We start from the raw sequence: 22,622 nt of genomic DNA, 5'->3' as shown, positions 1-22,622 counted from the left end.
ACATAAACTTTACTTAAAAATTAGAGTTTTTACGAATAGCTTTAAACGACTTTTTCAAATCAAAACAAAACCGGTAAGGTAAATAAAATTTGGGAGCCAATTGGGATGATACAAATGTTTAACCGATACTGGCGATGACTGATATCGATGGTTATGTTACCAATTACATATCTAAGTAATAGGGGGGCTCGTGCAAATTAATAAATTATTTTTATAAATCACTTATTTTAAAATCATGGATTTAATCAAACATATTTTATACGCAAAAGTAATCGTTTTTTCATTAAAAGTTTTCAAATAATATTAAATTGATAAATGGCAGTGGGAAAACTTTGCAGTGTGAACCACAGTGGAAATCGAAGATCGATACATGATATCGGTAGCTACAATCGATATTTGCGAGTCCTGCCAATCGATGTACAACCACCACTGGCGGTCACTTCAGTTGTTTACTTTTTTACTTTGCGTGCAGCGGAAAACCGGGCCGAATTCAACCGCTCGAATTTTTTTTATTATTTTTTTTTCGCCACCCTTGCCGCCGCATTTTGCCGCAAATTGGTGTAAATAGAAGAGAAGCAGCGATTGGAATGAAAGCGCGCGGTTTTTTTAGTGTGTGAAAATGTATCGAAAATGAAAGAAGTGAAGAAGGCGCAAAGAGAGCTGCTAAAGAAGTGCGTGCCGAAAAAAAAGAGCGGCGAAAAGTGCCAAAAATAAAATAACAAAAAAGAAACGAAAATCAAAATTTAATAAAACAGGCTGGGGAGAAGGGCGATTGAAAAGGAAAAGAACGAACGAAGAGTGAGAGAGGCGAAAGCAACAGCAACAAGTGGGCGAAGATGTGCAAATGACAAATTGGTCAAAACTCCGACTCCTGTTTCCCTCGCTCTCTCGCTCTCTCTCACGCACTCCCACTCGCTCACGCACACTCGCACGCACAACCCCTGCATTGGCCATCTCGCTCGCACGCGGCGAAAAGGGAAACGGGAACTGGAACAGGAATCGAGAACAGCCGGCGGTCAAGTTCAAGTGGGAACGGAAACGGAAGGTGCAAGGAAAACATGCGGAGACCGGTTACAGCTTTGAATCGCAATCACTACTTCGTCATTGGCCTGCTCCTAGGCCTCCTGCTCAGCTGGCACATTCCGCAGGACATCTGGGAGGAGGAGTGCCCCGAGGAGGCCGCCGAGAATCTGCTGATCGAGCGATTCGGCCAGGAGTTCGAGCCCCATTTGAATCTGATCAACAAGCCGCTGGCGGCCAAAAAGCCGGTAAGTCAACTGTTCCCAGTCGTCTGTAAACCCTATGAAATGTTTAACGGTATTAACTCCCAGTCGTCTGAAAACCATCCGAAATGTTTAACGGTACAAGTACGATGATCCTTATAAGGTTTATTGCTATTTAAGGACTTTCTTTGTTTTTTTTTTTTAATGTTTTCATTGATTATATTCGCTGAAAATTAAATAATATAAAGTAAGATTAAATAATACAACTCGTTATAGCCGCTAATTTATTAAACGAATTTCACAACTTTATTGATTTACAGATGAGGAAATTTATCCGACATCGCGCTTTATTTTCGGTAAAATACTCTGCATAATAGCCACTAACATTTCCGCATGAGAATACATCTAATACTATATTTAATTTTGACATTATTTTTATTGTACTCTTTCCCTCTTTGGGATGTTTTTTTTAGTAGGATTATACAAGTCCAGTTTAATTTTCATTAAGCAAGTTTTTGATAATAAATATGTGAATATTTGCAATCATCAGGTTTCATTGCCATGCATGCTTATTAGACTCAAGTTATTAATGGATCCATTGTTGTACCGATTGAAGTAAAAAAAAATGGAAAAAGCGTAAAAACTCGTGCTGGTCTAATCAATTGGACAATCTGAAACAAATCCACGAAATTGTATTTCTCAAATCGCAATCCGCTTCGATTTGCGGCGCCTGCTCGGCTTTCTGTGAAATGGTAGACGAAAATGCAAATGTTTAGTCGTCGACGGCATTGGTGGCCACACATGTCATATATATATATATATATATATATTTATATATATATCATCGAACAACGGACAGTGCTGATAAGGCTTTATTGACCTTCCTGCTTATCGCCGGAACGCCACACTCGCCTACCCTGAATTTCTTTAACCGGGGGATTGATCAAAGCTAAAGACATCTAAGAGTAACACCTGGCATTAGAGCTCTTAAGTAATCTACATCCTTTAAACATACATTGTTGTCTACCATCAACATTCAAGTTATTCAAAAAAGCATTTAAGGTATTAAAAAAGATAAGAAACGTAAGGATGCCGTAGAGAAAACCTCTTTACTTCCTGGACAGCACGTGTGCCCCATTATGCCACATCTAGTGGCACCCAGAAACCTTCTAATCAACAAGTTGTAGTTCTCGAGCGGGCACTGTAATTAGCACCGAACATTTGTTACACATATTGTTTAAAGTGTTTTCCCTGTTTAAAGGGCAATGACCCATTCCACAATGCCTATAAAGCCTATATGCAGTATCGATTTTGCATTGATTTTCGATCAGCTTACGTTATATGCACATATATTATTTCTCTTGAAATTTTTGTCGCACACTCTTTGAATTTTATTTATTTTATGTGCAAAACCGAACGGACATTCAGCGTGACTTGTGGAAAGTTCTCAAATTTTCCCGCCCTCATTTCCCCATTACCGTTCGTAGATCGTATTTCGTATTTTACAGTTTTGAATGCACTGCGACTGTGAATTCCAGACGATCGGGTGCTTGTAAATTAAAATTTAAATAAATAAACGCATTGGAAATTATGACCAGCGGCTGAAAGTAAATGAATGTTAACTGATACACCGTTCGTATGTATTGTAAATTATTCCTATGTTGCGACGGCGATCGAAGGCACAATTTATTGAATTGAACAATGTGCGCAAAGAGCAACACGTGATATTCTAAAATAGTCGAGCGGGAAATACGCTATAATATTTAACAAATGTTTAGCAGCTTATATTTATTCAAAAATCAAGATGGTACAAATTTGCAGAATATAATATTATTTTTACAATTTAATATTTATCTATAGAATAATTTTGTATATATTTAATTCAGTAAATATTCAGAAGTAGCTTGATACCCTTTGCCAGAGCATCAAAAGCGGTCATAACTCAAATCGATTAAATATTTTCTTATGCCGTACGCTATTTTCGACCTCATGTTCAGCAAATTATGTTGGATTTTTTTTATTTCATTTGCTGACGTTTGAGTTTTTGTTTAACACGTCGAATCTATATAATTTTATTTGTGACGCCGCAGCTTAATATATTGTTAATAATTTGTTGCACGTTTTTATGACACTGCAAACTGGATTGTGGCCATCATTATTTTGGATGTGATGTAAAAGTGTCGCTGAAGTTGTCACACTTGTCCAAATTTCAAATTTTATGGCATTACGGGAGTGGAATTTCAAATCGAACTGAGTTTTCTTAAAAGTCAATGTGTAAACAGTAAAATATTTTAGAAATTTTCAGTATCATATTTTAAACATTTGTGTCGCCAACGTCTTCGAGAAAATGTATTAGCATTGCATATTTTTCATTTTATATTTTAATATGGCATAAGATTATAGTTATCATTTTTACTGTGACTTAACCTCTTTGATAATTAACTTGACTGTTAATTGCCTTTATAAACATACAAGATCATGTGTCATAACTCACTTATACATTATATTATATTATTTAATCACAATTTCATAATCCCAGAAAACAGTGAAGACTGAACTGAAATTGTATGCTTTTTTTAGGTAGTCTTAGGTTTTTGTCCAGTTCAACGATGATTTGCATAACTCCTATGTGTTTTTTTCGGTTCGTTTTCCTGTTTGTCGGTGAAAATGACCACTTATATCTTTATTATTGCCTTTTTATGGGGCGCACATGGCTCAAGAGTCACCATTTCTTTGTTGGTCTTTTAATGTGCGTAATGAGTGGATGTTTGTAGTAAAGTGCGGGTACTTTTGGCCACCTGGATGTTCATAGGAAATGTGTGGAATCTCTGGCTTAGGGTATCTGTAAATGCTCGATACCCTAAAACCTCTTAAACGCGTTAAACTCTTGCTTAGAAAGCAATATATTGGAAATACCAAATGTGAAGTTATGTTTTTCTAACTCTATTATTTCAATATAAAATAACTCTCATTGGCTGTGATTTTATTGATGAAATTGTTGAATACCCTGTGGGAAAGGGTATAAGAAGATTATTACAAAACTCGGACAAAAGTCGTCTTCCATTCACTTAATAAAAGACAATAACTGCGTTTGCTTAGTGTGTCCGTGTTTGTGTGTACTTGTTGAAGTTAAAGCAAACATATCTGGACACAGATATTTCACTATATAGTATATGTATCTGTATCTGTATCTGTACATAGATGTATCTGTATCCATAAGCTATACGTATGTATATAGTGGCGAACGAACCGAGTGAGAGATTGTGTACACACTATTGCTAAGTGGAAGTTAAGTGAAATCAGAGCCGGCAGCACTTTGAACTCCAACCCGCTGTGGATCACCACCTCCAGATCGCGATGGATATCTGGATGCTTGGATATTTGGATATCTGGATACTTGGATATCTGGATACTTGGATATTTGGATATCTGGATATTTGGTTATTTGGAGATGAGATCAATGGACGGACTTGGATGGATCGTCTCCGATCCATCGACACCTGTCCGCACCGACCCAGTTGGCATTTAGACATGCTGTTTGTGTTTTGACTTTCAATTCAAATTGTATGGGTTACCAAATTTTGAAAAATCACAAAAAAAAAATACAAAAAAACAACAACAAAATTCAAAAAGTAGGAAAAGACATGGCGTGGTGTTTCCGCAACATTCGGCGCCACATGTGCATGCTGATGCGTCAGAACTTCGCCCAAAGCTGCGAGAAGAAGCTGAACGACCAGATTAACTTGGAGCTGAAGGCCTGTCATCAGTACTTGGCCATGGTAAGGTTTGCCTGCCTATATGTAATAGGTATACCATGTACCTTCCATGCCCGTAGGCCTACCATTTCGATCGATCCGACATCAGTTCACCCGGATTGCACGGATTCTTCCTGAAGGCGAGCGCCGAGGAGCGGGAGCACGCGGAGAAGATCATGACGTACGTGAACAAGCGTGGTGGCCTCATTGTTTTGAGCAGTGTACCGGAGCCACTGCCCTGTTTCGCCAGCAGTTTGGCGGCACTAAAGTACGCCCTGAAAATGGAACTGGAGGTCAATCGGCATCTGCTCGATTTGCATGCGCTGGCTGGCAAGGAATCGGATCCGAATCTCTGCGATTTCATTGAGGCCAACTTTCTGCAGGAGCAAGTGGATGGCCAGAAGATCCTGGCCGACTATATCAGCCAATTGGAGAGGGCCCAAAACGATGTGGGCGCCTACCTGTTCGACAAGTATATGGCTGGTGGCATGCATCCTGCGAAATGAAAGCCATCAAGTGATGAAGAATACGTATTACTTATAACTGGCTGCCCCATGTGTGTTGAGTAAAGATTCGTTGAAACCCAAAAGATCATATTCTTTGGCCGATCAATGGGTCTGTGTTTTCATTTTTTTTTTTTTGTGTTTGCTGCCACTTATCAGGTGGTTGGCGTAAAACTAACTCTATAAATATACCCGCTTATCGGCTCCACAAGTTGCGCAAGAATCTAATTGAAATCGAAATTGAAACTGAAACTGAATCCAAATACAAAGCTTTACGAAATCAAGAGCTAAACCCAACTGATAAGCCTGCAGTTGGAGAAAAGTGTGAATCTGCTTAGTATATATCTCTTTGATCAGTTCTGTCATTCCGTTTGCAATCAAATGACTCAATTTTTCCATTATATGCCACAATATAATGATAATCTGGAATCTAAACAGATAAAAGTTGAATGGAACCTGACATTAAATTACATTTGTTCTACACATTATATAATAAAACACTTGGCACTTGATGAATAACTTGGTCTATATGATAAGCGTTAGTGACGTTTTAATAGGTTATCTATATAGATTGAGATTGGAAGTGGGGGAAACACGACAATGATAGTGGCTTTCAGAATCTGTAGTAAATATTGGACTTAGTTTCAAGGAATGGAAAGTCTAATAATGAAACAGAGGTTTCTATATGGAATGGATTAAGTCTCATAGGCTTAAGATAAAGATTAGGATTACAATCAAATAAATGGTTTCCTAGCCAAAGTTAGTAGTAGTTAATCATGTATTTCTTCGTTTAAATCTATACACAGAAGTTGAAATTCAAATTTCGCCAATCTAATCTCTAAAATCATTCAGTTCCCCCTGCGTAGTTTTTGTGGGGCATTCCCAGCCAGATTGTTGGGATCATTCATCAGAAATGCTGAATGCTGAATGCTGAATGCTAAATGTTCAATGGTAACATCTTGGCGGGGCTTAATTGAAAAGCGCGTCGCATTTCCGGTCTAAAGTCTGAGCTTCGTCGCATTTATTCGAAGGCAGACTGTACACACACACTGTCTGTGTCTGTATATGCTATGAGTATACAGATGCGGCCCCAATCAATTGCCATAAGCTGACTAGCGCGGACTAGACCATCAGACGATCTGTAGTACTAGAAGTACTAGTAGTTATAGTAGTTATAGTAGCTATAGTAGTAGTAGTAGTAGTCCTCTTCTCCCCTCCCGCGGGCGTTAGAAAAACTCGGTGTCTGGTCGACGGCGCACTTGTCCCAATTAAGATTTCTGTCCAATCCAATACAATTTGCAGCTGCACACAGCTTAGCTGGAAATGTGAAAAGCCTACAGAGCCGAGATTGCCAGCTGCCTATATATGATATATATGCCATATGCAATATGCTATATGTACCTGATCCATATCCGTATGCCACATGCTGCAAAGGTGTCGACTCTAGATCTGTCAATAAAAGCACCAGTTTAGATTATATCCTAAGCACTCACATCATCATCATGAATCGTTTAATTTAGCATTAAATCGCAAGTTACACCCTCATGCACTTATGTGTGCAGTAGGTGTATTATTAGTATTATTAGACTTTTTAGGATCCAAATCACAGCGATTTGAGAGTGGAGGTAGTGCTATCAGACATTACTCGAGTTATCGATGCCCTGAGCCGTCCTCAAATAGCTATAAAACTGCGAACGTGTAATTAAAATCCACTTGCGATTCGATTTATAATTGAAACAATTACCGAGGGGTAGCCAATAGCTGATACGTTAATTTAAATAATTGACTTAAAAGCTTAAAGGTCAATTGTGAGTAGGAAACAAGCATAAGAAGTTCTAAACCAAAAATAATAGTTACTAAAAGATGAGCCAAATTGATCCTAAGTAGAACAAGCATTGCATTTTAAACTCGTTTGCAAGCATTTAATAAAATAAAATAATAAAATAATTAGACTGCACTTAAATGGTGTAGCGTAGTAATTGAATCATTTATAATAGTACCGGCATCACAGCAACTAATTGATCGCCTTAATTGAATGGCTGAGTTAATGAATCAAGTTTGCTTATAAAAATAAACTCAATCAGTTTGGTTGTTAAATATAAAAACAACAGAAATGTTTGCTTTAAGCTATTAAATCAACATTTACTTTGCCCGTTTTTTGGATTTCCATTTGAGCCGCGTATTAAGTGGCTCACTCGCTCCAGATGTAAACCATGCGGCTCATTACACTTTGCCTAAGAAAGCAAACACACCCTAAGTAGTCGGCCATATAAAACAATACACCCACTGGGCTATCTGGAGATTTATTACACCCAAAGCCGACGACGACGACGACGACGATGGACGAGAACGAGGGCCATATAATCACTGTAAACATTTATCGCGTCCTAAGTTCAAGTTTAACCTGCCAAATGACTCAACTTTGTTATATTTGATTCAATTTCCCAAATGCTCAACTAATTTTTACTTGGTAATAATTAATAACTGAAGAGGCAGCAATATATTTAGCGACACGGCCCGTAAATAATATGATTTACATGGAAAGATTGCAGCATTGCACCAATACTTATTATGCTATTATATACAACTAGTTGCTTAATACATAGGCATATTTTAGATGTACATAAATTCCAATTTAATCAAATCACCTGTTGGTCGTACTTATCACGTCTATATATATATATATCCATACATTGTCGTGGCGCTATTTCTTATTTATCTGACGAAAGAGTTGGCTTTACCATGCATGCCAGCGAGTAAACAATGAAAAATGCCCTATCTGCTGTGTGCGTGTTTAATTAAATTTCGTGGACTGCAAATGGAAATTGAAAATGGCTTTTGCTTCCATTCCCATTCCCATTCCCATACCCATTTCCATTCCCATTTTGTGGTGACGTCGTCTTAGCCATATCTACTGATAAGACAGTCCAATCGATAAGGAGGTTAGCCAGTTGGCTAGTCGTCAATAAATACTCCTCTTGGCACTTTTTCCCACTTCCGTTCTTGTCATATTACGTCACAAGGCTGTTGTGAGTGAGCTTGTTTTGTTGATAACTCGATAACTCAATAACTCAACTTTGTGCCATAGAAAACTCTGTGTTCCACGTGCCCCGCAAGAATTTTTGGATCGGTTGCGGAAATTTATCCACTGGCGGGGAAAATTTATAAACGATTTCCAGCGAAAATGTATGGTTCATGTTTAGATGGCTGTGGATGTGGGGAATTTGGATCCAAGATGCGAACTCATTGTTCAGGTGAACAAACCTTTTAGTGAATCACATTTATGCCAGGCATGGCCTTGTTAGCAAATTGCCAAAAGCCGACAAAGTTTTTGAAATAACCACATACAGTGGTTTCAATTTACGCATTCCTATAAGGAATCTAATAACAATTTAATAAATAATAATAACAAAACGTACCTAGAAAGACATACAACTATTGATTGTAATCAAAAACTTCTCCTATTTTCATGGTTATCTAATATTATGCAGTAAAATTGTTGAAGCAAAAATGTATCTTTAATTTCAATTGGGATTGGACACAACACATTTTGAAAACGACCACTGTTTTGAGGTTGATTTCTTGAGAAAAAAGAAAATAGTGTACGAGTATTCATTGAATTTCCCATGCATCATTCATATTTAGAAAAGCATTTTTATTTACCCAAAAGCGCTACAAAATATCCAAGCGAACAAACACAGATCTCGAGAGCGATCTCAGCCGAAATGTATGTTTTTATTATACCCGTTACTCGTAGAGTAAAAGGGTATACTAGATTCGTTGAAAAGTATGTAACAGGCAGAAGGAAGCGTTTCCGACCATATAAAGTATATATATTCTTGATCAGGATCAGTAGCCGAGTCGATCTGGCCATGTCCGTCTGTCCGTCCGTCTGTCCGTCTGTCCGTCTGTCCGTATGAACGTCGAGATCTCAGGAACTACAAAAGCTAGAAAGTTGAGATTAAGTATACAGACTCCAGGGACATAGACGCAGCGCAAGTTTGTCGATTCAGGTTGCCACGCCCACTCTAACGCCCACAAACCGCCCAAAATTGCCACGCCCACATTTTTGAAAAATGTTTTAATATTTTTTCATTTTTGTATTGGTCTTGTAAATTTCTATCGATTTGCAAAAAAACTTTTTGCCACGCCCACTCTAACGCCCACAAACCGCCCAAAGCTGTCACGCCCACACTTTTGAAAAATGTTTTGATATTTTTTCATTTTTGTATTGGTCTTGTAAATTTCTATCGATTTGCCAACAAACTTTTTGCCACGCCCACTCTAACGCCCACAAACCGCCCAAAGCTGCTACGCCCACACTTTTGAAAAATGTTTTGATATTTTTTCATTTTTTTATTGGTCTTGTAAACTTCTATCGATTTGCCAAAAAACTTTCTGCCACGCCCACTATAACGCCTACAAACCGGCAAAAAATGTGTTTAAGACTCTCCTTCTCCCTTCCACTAGCTGAGTAACGGGTATCAGATAGTCGGGGAACTCGACTATAGCGTTCTCTCTTGTTTTTTTTTTGTGGTTTTGTTTTTTTTTTTCGGTGTTATTTTTACCCGTGGTTTATCTTTCGGCGATATTTACACATTCGATGATTGCCAAATGTGCGTGTGCACATCCAATCCTCCTCTCAGCACATTTATTCATCGGGTGTATCTGAGTATCTGCGTATCCGAGTATCTGCGTATCTAAGTATCTGAGTATCTGCGTATCTCAGTATCTGCGTATCCGAGTATCTGCGTATCTAAGTATCTGAGTATCTTCGTATCTGTGGTATTGGCGCATGGTCAGATCTTGAACCGATCCACTGCGGATCAAGCTGGGGGATCAAGCTGTAACCCCAGCGCGGTAATTAAAGCGCCACATGGACCCATTAAGTGGGCAGCGATTGCATACGATACGAAACTATTCTATTCGAGATACTACACTATTCGCCACTGCACTGAACTGCAATTCAATTAAATCGAAATTGAAATTGAAATTAAAATTGAAATGGGTTGGCTCGATCGCCTTTAACGCGACTTTGATTGCTTCAGCAGAGAGAGAAATCTTGGCAAATAAATGTCGCTCTTCAATAATAAATATATATAATATATCTATGTCAACCAGTTAGCAACTCCATTTCCATAAACTTTTATGTTCTGCCACCAAAATGGATTGTGTAAAATCATAATTAGAAATATATATATTCCTGTTGAGCATTGAAATACGCCTAGTAACTGAAGCAGCACTCGAAACATGAAGTAATTCTTAGCGAAACTGACCCTGGCCACGCTGGCCACTTTACGATGCCATATAAACATGGCAGCAAACAGCTTGTTTGCCGTTATTAAAAATCTATTAAGAATGATTTTTAATTAGCCATAATTCCTGCTAACTGCACCAGCGACCTGGACGCAAAAACAATATAAATATAAATATAAATGAAAACACAAAATAAAGCGCTTGCACAACTTGGCTGGCAATTGTTTATTCGACGTGGCTCAGGTGGAAAACTCAGCCTGGTGGTGGAGGAGGAGGGGGGAGAGGGGAGTGACCACCTTGCACGCATCTCCTTGGGTCAACAGTGGGTTAAGATGGTCAGTACATAAATTACTTTGGCATACATGCAAATTTCGAAGGGCAGCCAAACGCCCACTAAAACGGCAAACATAAGTTTACGAATTTGTTTCTGTTTCAAAAAAAAAAAAAAAACAAATAAAATTACCTTGCACAGTGAGTCACAAAAGTGTGCAGTTCCACGAAATTCTGGCAATACTTTTTAACATTAAATGGGAAACAAAAGCGGAGAAACCATTAAATGATTTGCTGCCATAAATTAAGTGAGCATTTGTTTACAACAGTTTTATGGAAGTGAATACTTTTAAAATCAATCAAATGTAGAACACAAATAGTTTAAGTAAAATATAAAATTCTTAAGTCCGCATGCGAAGGCAACTAATCGATAAAATAGTTACATTTAAATATTTAATAACGCCAAGGAAGCTTAATAACATTAAATAACGACCAGTCACATGTGACTGTGTCTTAAGACACATAACAAATAATAATAAATATTCTTTCGACGTTCCCAGAGAATCTAGTTGTCAACTTCTAGAATCACATGGTATTAAATCCATGACCTGACATTATTATCACTGTATCTAGGCATTCTGGGAAACGCAATCGGTATAATTTTCAACCTCACAAGATAGTGGATAAAATGAGGTAAAATAAAATAGCTGCTCGACGAGGGGGAATTCCTCGTCATCGTGCTGCCAAACTTTGAACAGTCATCTAATCGTAAAAGTTAGAATTAAAATGTGCCCTCAAGTGGTCAACGAAAAAAAAATACGGAGCCACTTGAGAAGAGTCGGTTTACGTTCAGTCAGTCGTTTTGAGTGCTTAAGCGTGGAGGAATATACGAGATAGATGTAATTGGCCAGATATAAAAGGCCCTTAACGCACTTTATTTGGTTGAGTGCATGTCGGCAGCTAAAAATAGGCAGGTGAATATCAGGAGATAATACTCATATTTTTACTGGTTGAACTTCAAGTCTCGGGGAACACTTTGGGTATTTGGTTTGGAATTATCTACTTACATTACCCATTCGTATTATGGCTTGAAAATGAAGCCTCTTCTTTCACGGCGCATTCAGTTCGTTATAAAAATAAACCACACTTTCAAACAAAGTCACGTAAAATGCTGGGTAATTCTAGAACCAACTAGAACCCTGCCTGCAGATCGATCCACTTAGATATCATCCCAAATCATGGGAGATGGTTGGTTTTTCACAGAAATGAGGGAGATCTTGGAGATCTTAAGATACTCCACCAGCTGTATTGAGAATGATAGAGCCTCCAAAGGTTACCAAGCGAAATCATACTCGAAATATAAAGAGATTTCTATTTAAATTGAATATATGAAATGAATTTAACAACATTTAAAGATTATTAAATATTGCTGTGTATATTTTACTAATTACTCCATTTCTCCTCCCTTTTCGCAGGTGAAGAATGTGATTCGACCGCGCTATTACTCCTCGGAGCTGGGCATCCGCGAGAAGCTCTTCATCGGGGTGATGACCTCGCAGGAGCACATCAACACCTTTGCGACGGCCTTCAATCGCACCACCGCCCACCTGGTCAACAAGATCAAGTTCTTCATTTACGCGGACAGTGTGAAGACCAACTACAAGCTGAAGAACATCGTTGGATTCACGGACACGCGCGAGAGCCGGCGACCGTTCCACGTGGTCAAGTACATTGCGGACAACTATCTGGATGAGTACGACTACTTTCTGCTGGTGCCCGACACCGTCTACGTGGATGCCCGCAAGCTGGTGAAGCTGCTCTACCACATGAGCATCACCTTTGACCTGTACATGGGTGGCGCTCGCATCGGTCTCGATCCTCCAGGTGGCGGCGGCGGCGGCGGCGCCAGTGCCTCCATCGATGGTGGCGATGGCCAGTCGAACGAGCCGCCGGCGAATGAGGATGAGGCTCCCGGGGCCAGTGATCGCAACTACTGTTCGCTGGAGGCGGGCATCCTGCTCAGCAGCAGCGTCATCCGCAAGATGCGCAACAATCTGGAGCGCTGCGTCCGGATCGGTAGCACCAGTGACCACAGTGTCAACATCGGGCGTTGCGTCAAGTACGCCAGTCGGGTGGCCGGCTGCCAGGAGAGCTTCCAGGTGAGTCGTGAGTCGTCATCCCATCCAATTCGTTCCGATCCCAGCTAGAAAATATAAAACATTCTATTTGTATGTGCTCTCTCTGAAATCTTTTTCCTCCACTTGCTTTCCACTTGTCGTTTTATTTATTTAAACAATTTGCGACGAGCAGACATTCAAACGCACAAATGTATCTTGATCTTTGGCCGAATAAAAAAAAAAAGAAAGAAACCGAAAGAAAAAAATCAGTTCATTGATACAAAGTGCCAGAGATACCGGTTCGGATATTTAGTCGATTCAATGGGCTTTTGTACGTTTGACATTTGCTCAAATGTAAAACAATTACAATTAACAGTATACGTTAGTATAGTAATTACTGACCGCTAAATTAGCGTTGCTTTTTTTCTTTTTTTTTTTTTTTGCTGCACATTGACCCTGAAAAGCCGAGAAAAATAAGAGCAAAGCGCCAGCAACGAGCCAAAAGTACTTTTATGCGCAGTGGCGTGCGTTGAACAATTCGGAAAGGGGGTTATTTTCGTCGCCAATGATTTGAATCTAAAGTCTAAGCTGAAGTCGTCTGAGTTCTGTGAATGAATGAATGAATATATTGACACACTTGATTAGACGCCCAGCAAGCAAATTTCGAACGCCTCTGTGCAGATGAGTAACCAAATTCGGAGCAAGACCAGAAGAATCGCTCAGTTGATGGACAACACAAGAGTTTATTTAATTTCCAAGTAGCAACAGAAGAATTTCTTTGCCGGCGAGTGAGTGTGCGCTGGGGGAAGGGGGCGTGGCACTGGGCGGGGATGCTGTCAATGTTAACTTGCGAGTCGTGACAGTTTGAGAGCCACTTTAAAAGCAACCTAAGATACTTTTTAGTATCTTATCCAAACTGAAAGATTGCAGTGAGCCTATAAGGCTGTAGAAATTAGTTGATTTCAGCTATTTTATTAAAAGCTACAATTTACCCAAGTCACTTAGTTATTTATGTGTTTATTTTCGGATTTAATAAATACCTACAATATGTACTTCCTCTAATCGAAAGTGCAGGTGGGTGTGTGTCTTACTCATTATCATTTCTGATTATAGCGCTCTGTTTATATGAACACGCAGCTTATTTTTGCATAAACAGTCGAACAAAAACCGTGAGTTGCAAATGGAACTTTTGCCGTTGAGATGTTAGTTTTCCTTTCGTTTGATTTCGATTGGTTTGTTTGGATTGCGTTTTATTTATGCGCCCGGTGGCAGCATGGAATGATTTATGTCCTATGTGTGGTCTCTGCAGAAAAATGTTTAGTGCTGGTGATTATAAGGCCACATAGCACAGTAAATTCCATCCACGAGTTGTATGTTTCAGCCAAAATGTAGTGTTTATTCGGTCATCTTCTGGGGAAAAAACAGGCCATTGGTAAACATTGTCAACGCTTTTCCAACTTCAAACATATCATTCATCTGTAGATTATTTATATTATAGTTTATAGTATTGCAGTTTAGAGTTAAGAGTAGTTAATGAAAACAATTATAACGATAGAATCAATGTTTTTGCCCACAAGCATTCATTTACTATGGCTAAAAAGCATTTTCTTTTAATTATGGAAGGCACGCTGAATGTTTTTATTTGGACTGCAGCTGTCTAAACAAAAAACGGCGACTGTTTCGCTTAATTAACTGGCCTAAAGAGTTTCAGTTTGCTGAACGGCATCTTCAAAAGCTGCAATTCGCTGGGTGAATTGATTAATGTGCGCGGGCCAATTAAAAAAATGCTCCAAATGGATAAAAATGCACAGAGTGTATGAAAAGAAGTGCCACACATCTTGTGTGTGTTCAAATCCGCGATCGAATGGGCGATCTTTGTGCCATTAGCGCGACATTGTTAATTAAATTATGCTCGTTCTTTTACTTTTTATGGCTCGTAAAAGGGATCGCTTGTTGTGCGACCATGTGGCACTGGTAATGGCACTGCTCCAGTCGTGGGATCCACAGCCCGACTTTCCTTCCACGGAATCGAGCGTTGGCCCTGAACCTGACCTTGACCATGTCCAAACCCAACTATATGCATCTGTATCTGTATCTATATCTACATATAAATTTATTGGCTTGCAGGGCATGCGGCAATTTAGCTACGCCTTGGATGCGCCGGGCCGCCGTCATCGCGAATTCAGCGAACTGGCCAAGGAGGAGGCCTTCCGCAATGCCAGCACCGTGTATCCCGTCCAAACGCCGGAGGACTTCTACCGCCTGCATGCCTACTACTCCAAGGTAAGCGATCCTGTAGCTGCTAGTAATAGTAAGCATTTAAACCATTCTCTTTGCAGCACCACCTGGAGAAGGTGCAGGAGCGGGGCTATGCTCTGGAGCAGAAGTCGTACCGGATTGCCAATGGGAGCATATCGAACAAGATACTGGAGATCCGGTGGCCGCTGGGCGTGCCGCCGCCCAGTGCGCCGGAGACGCGCCACGACATCCTCACGTGGCAGCTGCTCAATGGGACGCACAGCTTCCTGCCCAATGGGAATGCGGAGCACGCGTTGGCGACGCTGTCGCGGATCGAGGCACAGGACTTTGCCAAGGTCCTGGAGATAGCACTGCAGTATGCGGCCCTCAAGCATCCGCGCCTGAGCTACCACAGCCTGCACAGTGCCTATCGGAAGTTCGATGCCACACGTGGCATGGACTACCAGCTGCATCTCAATCTGCAGGAGGGATCGGGTCGCAGTCGCCGACTTGTGGTCAAGAGCTTTGAGGTGGTGAAGCCATTGGGTCGCGTCGAGGTGGTACCCTCGCCCTACGTCACCGAGAGCACCAGAATTGCCATGTTGGTGCCCGCCTTCGAGCACCAGGTGCCGGATGCTCTGCTGTTTGTGGAACAGTACGAAAGGATTTGCATGCAAAACCAGGACAATACCTTCCTGCTGCTGGTGAGATCAACACGCACTATTCCATTTAACAGACAAAATAAAGTCACCTTGTAGATCTTCATGTACCGCCTGGACTCGCCCAGCAAGGGCGACGAGGATCCCTTCAAGGCATTGAAGACGCTGGCCCTGGACTTGTCCTCAAAGTACAAAACGGATGGCTCCCGCATCGCCTGGGTGTCCATCCGTCTGCCGGAGCAGCTAAGCGAGCCGGTGAATTCGCAGGACTGGCTGCTGCACGCCTCCATGTATGGACCACGCCAGCTGCTCAGCCTGGTGGTTGCGGATCTGGCACTGCCCAAGCTGGGCCTCGAATCCCTCGTGCTCCTGGCCACTCCCGGCATGGTCTTCAAGGCGGACTTTCTGAACCGCGTGCGCATGAATACGATACAGGGCTTCCAGGTGTACGCCCCCATTGGCTTCCAGATGTATCCGTGCCGCTGGGCGCAGTTCTGTCGGGAGTGCGACACCTGCGACGTGAGTCAGAGCAGCGGCTACTTCGATCGCCACAACCACGACGTGATCGCTTTCTACAGCCGGGACTATGTCCAGGGTGAGTGCAGCTAACTTTTCCAGTTAATTGAACCTTTAACGTCTACTTATTCCCTATTCCGCTTTAGCGCGCAAGCTGCTGCATCCGCAGGGGCTGCCGATCATACGCAGCGACCTGGACATCGATCAGTTGCTGCTGCAGCCGGGCGAGGAGACGCGACCGCCGGGCGTGGAAAGTATCCTCGACATGTTCGTGGCGGCACAGCACTCGGTGCATATACTGCGCGGCGTGGAGCCGAATCTGCGCTTCGGCCAGGATGTGCGGAACCACTTGGCGCGCGGTGGAACGCTGCCGCAGAGCGTGCCGGAACGCTGCGGTCGGGAGCAGTGCATCCATTTGGCGTCGCGCAAACAGATCGGCGACGCCATTATTCGCTACGAGGACAAAAGTATTCAACACAAATAGTTGGTTGTAGTCCGAAGGCTCCTTTCCAGCGCCAGCGCCAGCTCCAGCTTCAGCTCCTGCCTGTAATATCATCAGTTCCTTTTTAAGATATTCCCATGTGTACATGACCGTGTGACTGAGCAGAATGAATGAATGTGATTCCGCCCCCCGGTGTGTGCAACTCTTATACTCGCACCCAAGGCTTAAAGTAAATCCTATTTAGAATGAAATGATGGTGGGGACTGGGACCATCCAAGTATAAGACCTGCAGCGGACCTATCTCAAACCGAACTTAGTGTTTAGGCCTAGGCGATTGCCGTTGTTGCTTGCTTTAAAGTGAAACTTTTAATGCTCAAAATGGTAGACAGCAATTAGTTAGTTAGTTAGTAATTAACTTAGCATAGTTTTTAGCTGCCAAAACTCGTAGGACAAATGTACGACACTTGTTCGAGCCATTCAACAGACATTCGATTTTCGCATGTAAATACTTAGCATATACGCCACACATATCTCTATTAACGATTCCTAGTAAGTTACGCAGGCACCATTGCACCATTGCAGCATTGCACCATTGACTCCTATTTAAACGACTAGTTAAGCTAAGTGTTATACTACTAGAAACTAAGTGAAACGAACGATGTGGCTGTACGACAAATAACCAGATGCCGCCTTGCCTCAAAGTGTTACAATCCCCTCAAATGGGCTCTCTCAATAAACGGTGTGCCAAAAAGGGAACTACTGTAGAAAAAAAAAAACTGGTCTAAACTGGGGAGTGCTTACTATTAACTATGTTCCTCTTTACAAAGTTAAAGCTTATATCTTAGTATCGGCTAAGTGAAAATATAAAACATAATTCTGTCGAAAATTTGCCGTCAAAATAACAATCGAAAAGTATTGCTAATTGTCAGGGTTTTTGTGGCAACGAATGCAAAAAACCAAAACCCATTGTAAATAATAAATTATATTATTAAGTGCTTGCCAGTTTCGCTTAGCCGATGTCCATTGTTAGTGTCTACATGTCATTCATTTGACCATTTGCCAGCACATCAGTTTTAGCATCGAATAAGAAGTCTGCCAGTCAAATTCTTATCATTACGATTACGAGGGGAAATCCGATTAATTTATTACAAAATTTATTAGCTATATGTATGTACACTCGTCAGGTGTTAAGGTTAACCCTCTACCCCAACTTTTTTTACATTTAGTCATAGTGTACAACTACTGTATGTGTACTGTTTACGTGTAGGCATTGTTGTTATTTGCAGAATAAAACAAATTATGAATGTGCATATGTACAATAACTTGCAATGTTTTCTTTAATTTTGTTATTTTAAATGCTTTTTGTTTTGATGCCTATTTCTGCAGCAGGAAGCTGAGATCCGCTTGGGGTGCCAGCTCCTCGGCATTGCCGTCACTGAAAAATAAACGCATTTAAATTATTTAAATTATTAAACAACATAAAACCTTCTTGTTAACCCAGTGAAACCTAATGAAACCCATTTTAGGGCAGTGTACTTACACCTTGAATAGCTTGGCATTGCGATCGCCCAGGAGCGTGGCCTTCTCGCCCTGCACCCGAACACTGGTGCCCTCGCGAAGACCCAACACAGGCAGTCCATGATACGCGACGAACTCCTCCAGCCGCTCGTCTCGCGTCTCGCCCTTGTGCCGACTGCCCGCCTCCGGATCCAGATAGTGCGGATTGATGTTGAATGGGACCAGGGCGAGGGCCTCGAAGCTTGGTGGATAGGCCACGGGCATGTCGTTGGTGGTGTGTATGGATCGGGTGGCCACATTCGTGCCCGCACTGCTGCCCACATAGGGCAATCCCTGCTGTAGCACCAGTTCCCGGATCGGATCGAGCAGCTTCATCTCGTAGAGCGAGCGCAGGAGCACAAAGGTGTTGCCGCCGCCCACAAAGATGGCCTGTGCCTCCCGCAAGGCCTTCTCGCGATCCGGCTTCGTGTGCAGTCCCTCCACATGGAAGCCCCACGGCTGCAGTGCATCCCGCACGGTGGCAGTGTACTTGTCGTGATCCCGCAGAGCGAAGGGCACAAAGAGCACGGTCTTCACATTGGCGCTGCAACAAAATGCCTCAAGATTATCATGGAAATAGCTTTGTTTTTTACAGGGAAGTGACCCACCTCTTGAAGAGATCCTCCAGCTGGCCGCGCGCATGCTCCAAGTATCCGTGGCCGTGCAAACGCGACGAGGATAGCAACAATAGGTTCCGTGCACTGCCCATTTCCGTAGCAATCTAATCGTGGCCAGTGGACGGTGTTGGTTCGCCCAGTTGAGTTGAAATTATCAGGGTTTTATGGCCAGCGCCGCTAGGGATGGGTTCCAGAAGTATCGGAGCAAGTGGCTCCAGGCAAGCTTATCACAGGGCGACGGCACCACATGGGTGTGGGTGAAATTACCTGAAAGGGGTTTCTTTTCCACACATTTAAGCACTTCATAGCTTCGTTCATTTATTCTGAGCATCTGAGTAACTGGGTGTTCTTCGATATCGATAGGAAACTCACGTAGTGCGGAATGTCTTTGAAATCCACGTCAATGGAACCCTGTGATACCAGATGAGAAATGTATCGATATCGATCTGGTATCGATTTGGTGCATTGCTGCACTTGCGATGCACTTGAATTGCCCGAAATTTTTGAATTTTAGCTGCTGTTATTAGCAGTTAGGCTATATTTGCCTATCAACTCTGAAATATTATGTTACCAATCACAGTTTGTTCCCAATCGCAATGCAAATTTTGTAAATAACAACGGGATTTAGCTATTTTACGTAATATATATTTGTTAAACAATTATAATTACAATTACACTTTCTGTTCGGCTATTTTGGTGTTCAAAAAGTTGTACAAATTATCAATTAAGTTTAGTACGTTTTTTACATTCATTGTTTTGCTTGTTTTGCTTCTGTTCTTGTTTTTTCGTTGACTAAGCTATTATCATTTAAAAATATATATTTAAATGGTATTATGCTTTAAGACATCAGCAGCATCGCCAGCTGGGAGGCACGGTTCGGTTATCCATTTTTTGAGCGTTGCAAGGCGAAAATTGCGATTGCATTATGCATATTGCAGGTTGCTAGTAACGGTTATGTTGCTGTTGCTTCTCTCACTTAAATTAATAATTATGCAGTTTCCACTTTTGAATCTTTAGATTAGAGCTGATTGCTGATGGGTTTTCGGGCTTTCCTTGGACTTCATTCATATATGTATAGCTTTATTCCTTTTGCTGTCACACAGACGGGGGACACACACACAACATGTACGAAATGCATGCTAGAAGAAGACGGCGGCAATTTACACGGGCACGGGCACGGCGTAAGGGGTTAAGGGGGTGGCGCCATGGGTTAACCATTAACCTTCTACCCGACCATTAACCTACTGCGCCGGCTGGGTGTCGGGCAGATCCAGTATCCTGGCCACAAACTCCGAGATGTCCGTGTTGCGCTGCAGGTGCTCCACAATGAAGCTGTGCTTGAGCAGCTGCTCGTAGTTGGGCCGCGCCATGTACTCCTTCTGCAGGCAGACGGCGATGAAGTCCTCGAACTCCGACGAAAAGGTTCCCTCTGGCAGGCGCGGCGGACTGTCCTCAACCACCTGAGGGATAATGCAACGAATGGTTACTTCAGTGCTCGAATGATGCGGAGAATTGTGCTTAAAAGTGGTTTACTAACTCGAAGATTATTAGTTGTTTTATTTAACCTTCTTATAAGCACAGCAGCTTGGCATAATACTAATACCTTTTTGAGAGTTAAATGTTATGCAAAGTGCTTGAGAACAAGTGGTTATAATTTTAATTAAAATTACCTAATGGTTATTTGTGAACCAGCAGTGAGTTATGTAATTAATGTTGCTTCCTGGTCTAATTAACCAATAATAGTAGAGTACTTTTGAATGGCTATTACCACATAACTGCATTTAACTTATTCTATACTATTTTCTGTGATAAATCTGACGATTGATTATTAATATTCACAATTTTATCGGGTTTGTTTTGGAAATTCCAACAAAGTTAAAAGCCTTCGACTACCACAATTGGGAAAATCCAAATATGCATATCATAAATGATAACGTAGAATTCCATATTTGCCTCTGCATACTTGGGACTTCAAAGCCCAAAATGTGTAATTTAAAGGATTTATTTAGGCACTCACCTGACGCAGTTGCTCAAATGGCGTTCGCCAATTGTCGTACGGGTAGCGGCCAGTGGCCATTTCTATCATGCTGATGCCCAGCGACCAAACATCCGACCTGATGTCGTATTGCGCCGGATTTCCCTGGGGATCGATGCGTTCCGGCGCCATGTACGGCTTGCAACCGGCATCGATGGTTTTGGCAATGGAGTCCACGAGGTAGCCTAAAAGTTAATCCAATATTAGTGGAAATACAGTTGCAAGAAGTGACCCAATGCCCACCTGAGATGCCAAAGTCACAGATCTTGACCTGGCCGGCCCGATTGATCAGTATGTTCGAGGGCTTGACGTCCCGATGGATGACTTTCAGCTGAGCGTGCAGATAGTGCAGCGCACTGACCACGCTCATTGCAATCTGTAAAGCAAAGGCAGTAGTACAGCAGTGGTATAGTGGGGCTTGCCCGATAAGATTAGCCCCGCCCCCAATCCTCCCCAGCTGACCTTGCCCAGCACGCTCTCCTCCATTCGCAGATCGTGGCGGAAGACCTTCGGATAGAACTTGTCCAGGCTGGTGCTCATCACCTCCATGCAAATCCAAACATCGCCCTCGCGATACATCGCGCCATAGAAGTGGACGGTGTAGGGGCAGTCGCTGGATCTCATCGATATGTCCAAATCCATCACAAGGCGGTGCTGTTCTCGAATATTTACGGTCATGGGTATGCGTTTGACGGCCAGGACCGTATCGGTTTGCCGATGACGCATCTTCTCCACGATGCCATAGGCGCCACGGCCCAGATCGCAGATCTTCTCCAGACTATCTGCATCAATGTCAAAGGTCTGGTCGCCAATTTGAATGGTGGCCCGCGAGTCCAGGTTGCGTGGCGGGACTCTAAAAAGGAATGCCGGATGTAGTTCAATTCACTATGCGTTTCTGGCCGGGATTTAGCCATTTTGACTTACATGGCGGCCTCTGGCTCCTTGGCAATGGTAAAGGGCGTGAGGCGGTGGCGTTTGGACATTTTGATAAGCCCTTCTATATTCTATATCCTATATGCTATACGTATGCTCTCCTTGACTTTCCTCGGCGTTTTCTAGCGGATTCCGCAAGACCTGGCGGTTCGGTGCGAATCGGATGCGATGCGGTGCGGTGCGGCTATTTTTACCGCATTTGGTCAGGTCAGGATTCGGATGCGGGTCGGTGATTTGGGATCGGATCGGTGTGGATCGTGTGGCCCGGGTTTTGCCGCCCAACCTTTCGCTATTGCCTTTGCTTTCCTGTCCGCACTTTTTGCACTGTTCGCCGATCGCTTTTCGCTTCTCTTTCTCGTTTTTCTCGCTTTTCCACTAGCGCTGGCCAGCCATCGACCGTCCAATCGATATATCCCATCGAGTGCACGAATAGTATCGCCATACAAATAAATCAAAGTTGCTAAACAAATCGAATCGCTGCAGCGATTTTTTGACGTTAAG

At 42.2% G+C, this 22,622-nt stretch overlaps 4 protein-coding genes across 5 annotated transcripts; 2 read left to right on the top strand and 2 right to left on the bottom strand.

The window, feature by feature from the left end:
* Nucleotides 1-440: 440 nt before the first annotated feature.
* LOC6524563 (chondroitin sulfate synthase 2) lies at nucleotides 441-18,301 on the top strand. 2 transcript variants are annotated; one of them, XM_039370606.1, is made up of 7 exons: nucleotides 441-1,268; nucleotides 1,544-1,579; nucleotides 12,483-13,166; nucleotides 15,252-15,407; nucleotides 15,464-16,066; nucleotides 16,121-16,616; nucleotides 16,684-18,301. In XM_039370606.1, exons 1-7 carry the CDS (start codon nucleotides 1,059-1,061, stop codon nucleotides 17,019-17,021), a joined length of 2,523 nt encoding a protein of 840 aa, XP_039226540.1. In that variant the 5' UTR covers nucleotides 441-1,058; the 3' UTR covers nucleotides 17,022-18,301. The 2 variants fall into 2 exon arrangements, with proteins under 2 accessions (XP_039226540.1, XP_002100420.2); XM_002100384.4 differs by lacking the exon at nucleotides 1,544-1,579.
* Nucleotides 4,770-5,590, top strand: LOC6524564 (ferritin heavy chain). The gene is made up of 2 exons (XM_002100385.4): nucleotides 4,770-5,002; nucleotides 5,059-5,590. Exons 1-2 carry the CDS (start codon nucleotides 4,790-4,792, stop codon nucleotides 5,482-5,484), a joined length of 639 nt encoding a protein of 212 aa, XP_002100421.2. The 5' UTR covers nucleotides 4,770-4,789; the 3' UTR covers nucleotides 5,485-5,590.
* LOC6524562 (probable alpha-aspartyl dipeptidase) lies at nucleotides 18,284-19,433 on the bottom strand. Its single transcript, XM_002100383.3, has 3 exons — nucleotides 19,145-19,433; nucleotides 18,520-19,080; nucleotides 18,284-18,414 (listed from the first exon to the last, which is right to left on the bottom strand). The coding sequence occupies exons 1-3, from the start codon at nucleotides 19,243-19,245 to the stop codon at nucleotides 18,354-18,356; spliced, it is 723 nt and encodes a 240-aa protein (XP_002100419.1). The 5' UTR covers nucleotides 19,246-19,433; the 3' UTR covers nucleotides 18,284-18,353.
* A 343-nt stretch (nucleotides 19,434-19,776) lies between these two features.
* On the bottom strand, nucleotides 19,777-22,528 carry LOC6524561 (dual specificity mitogen-activated protein kinase kinase 6). Its single transcript, XM_002100382.4, has 5 exons — nucleotides 22,113-22,528; nucleotides 21,651-22,041; nucleotides 21,432-21,564; nucleotides 21,171-21,373; nucleotides 19,777-20,613 (listed from the first exon to the last, which is right to left on the bottom strand). Exons 1-5 carry the CDS (start codon nucleotides 22,169-22,171, stop codon nucleotides 20,395-20,397), a joined length of 1,005 nt encoding a protein of 334 aa, XP_002100418.1. The 5' UTR covers nucleotides 22,172-22,528; the 3' UTR covers nucleotides 19,777-20,394.
* Nucleotides 22,529-22,622: the final 94 nt, after the last annotated feature.

The sequence above is a fragment of the Drosophila yakuba genome, chromosome X, assembly GCF_016746365.2.
Source record: "Drosophila yakuba strain Tai18E2 chromosome X, Prin_Dyak_Tai18E2_2.1, whole genome shotgun sequence".
Classification (NCBI taxonomy): domain Eukaryota; kingdom Metazoa; phylum Arthropoda; class Insecta; order Diptera; family Drosophilidae; genus Drosophila; species Drosophila yakuba.
The sequence above is the reverse complement of the archived record's forward strand: the minus strand, read 5'-3'. Positions and strand labels throughout refer to the sequence as shown.

Coding starts and splice junctions, on each gene's coding strand:
- LOC6524563 (XM_039370606.1), top strand. CDS start 1,059: ATGCGGAGACCGGTTACAGCTTTGAATCGCAATCACTACTTCGTCATT. Junction 13,167..15,251: donor GCTGCCAGGAGAGCTTCCAG/GTGAGTCGTGAG, acceptor ATTGGCTTGCAG/GGCATGCGGCAATTTAGCTA. Junction 16,067..16,120: donor ACAATACCTTCCTGCTGCTG/GTGAGATCAACA, acceptor GTCACCTTGTAG/ATCTTCATGTACCGCCTGGA.
- LOC6524564 (XM_002100385.4), top strand. CDS start 4,790: ATGGGTTACCAAATTTTGAAAAATCACAAAAAAAAAATACAAAAAAAC. Junction 5,003..5,058: donor GTCATCAGTACTTGGCCATG/GTAAGGTTTGCC, acceptor CCATGCCCGTAG/GCCTACCATTTCGATCGATC.
- LOC6524562 (XM_002100383.3), bottom strand. CDS start 19,245: ATGGGCAGTGCACGGAACCTATTGTTGCTATCCTCGTCGCGTTTGCAC. Junction 19,081..19,144: donor CTGGAGGATCTCTTCAAGAG/GTGGGTCACTTC, acceptor ATTTTGTTGCAG/CGCCAATGTGAAGACCGTGC. Junction 18,415..18,519: donor AATGCCAAGCTATTCAAGGT/GTAAGTACACTG, acceptor TTTATTTTTCAG/TGACGGCAATGCCGAGGAGC.
- LOC6524561 (XM_002100382.4), bottom strand. CDS start 22,171: ATGTCCAAACGCCACCGCCTCACGCCCTTTACCATTGCCAAGGAGCCA. Junction 21,374..21,431: donor CTGTGACTTTGGCATCTCAG/GTGGGCATTGGG, acceptor ATTAACTTTTAG/GCTACCTCGTGGACTCCATT. Junction 20,614..21,170: donor CATTTGAGCAACTGCGTCAG/GTGAGTGCCTAA, acceptor ATTATCCCTCAG/GTGGTTGAGGACAGTCCGCC.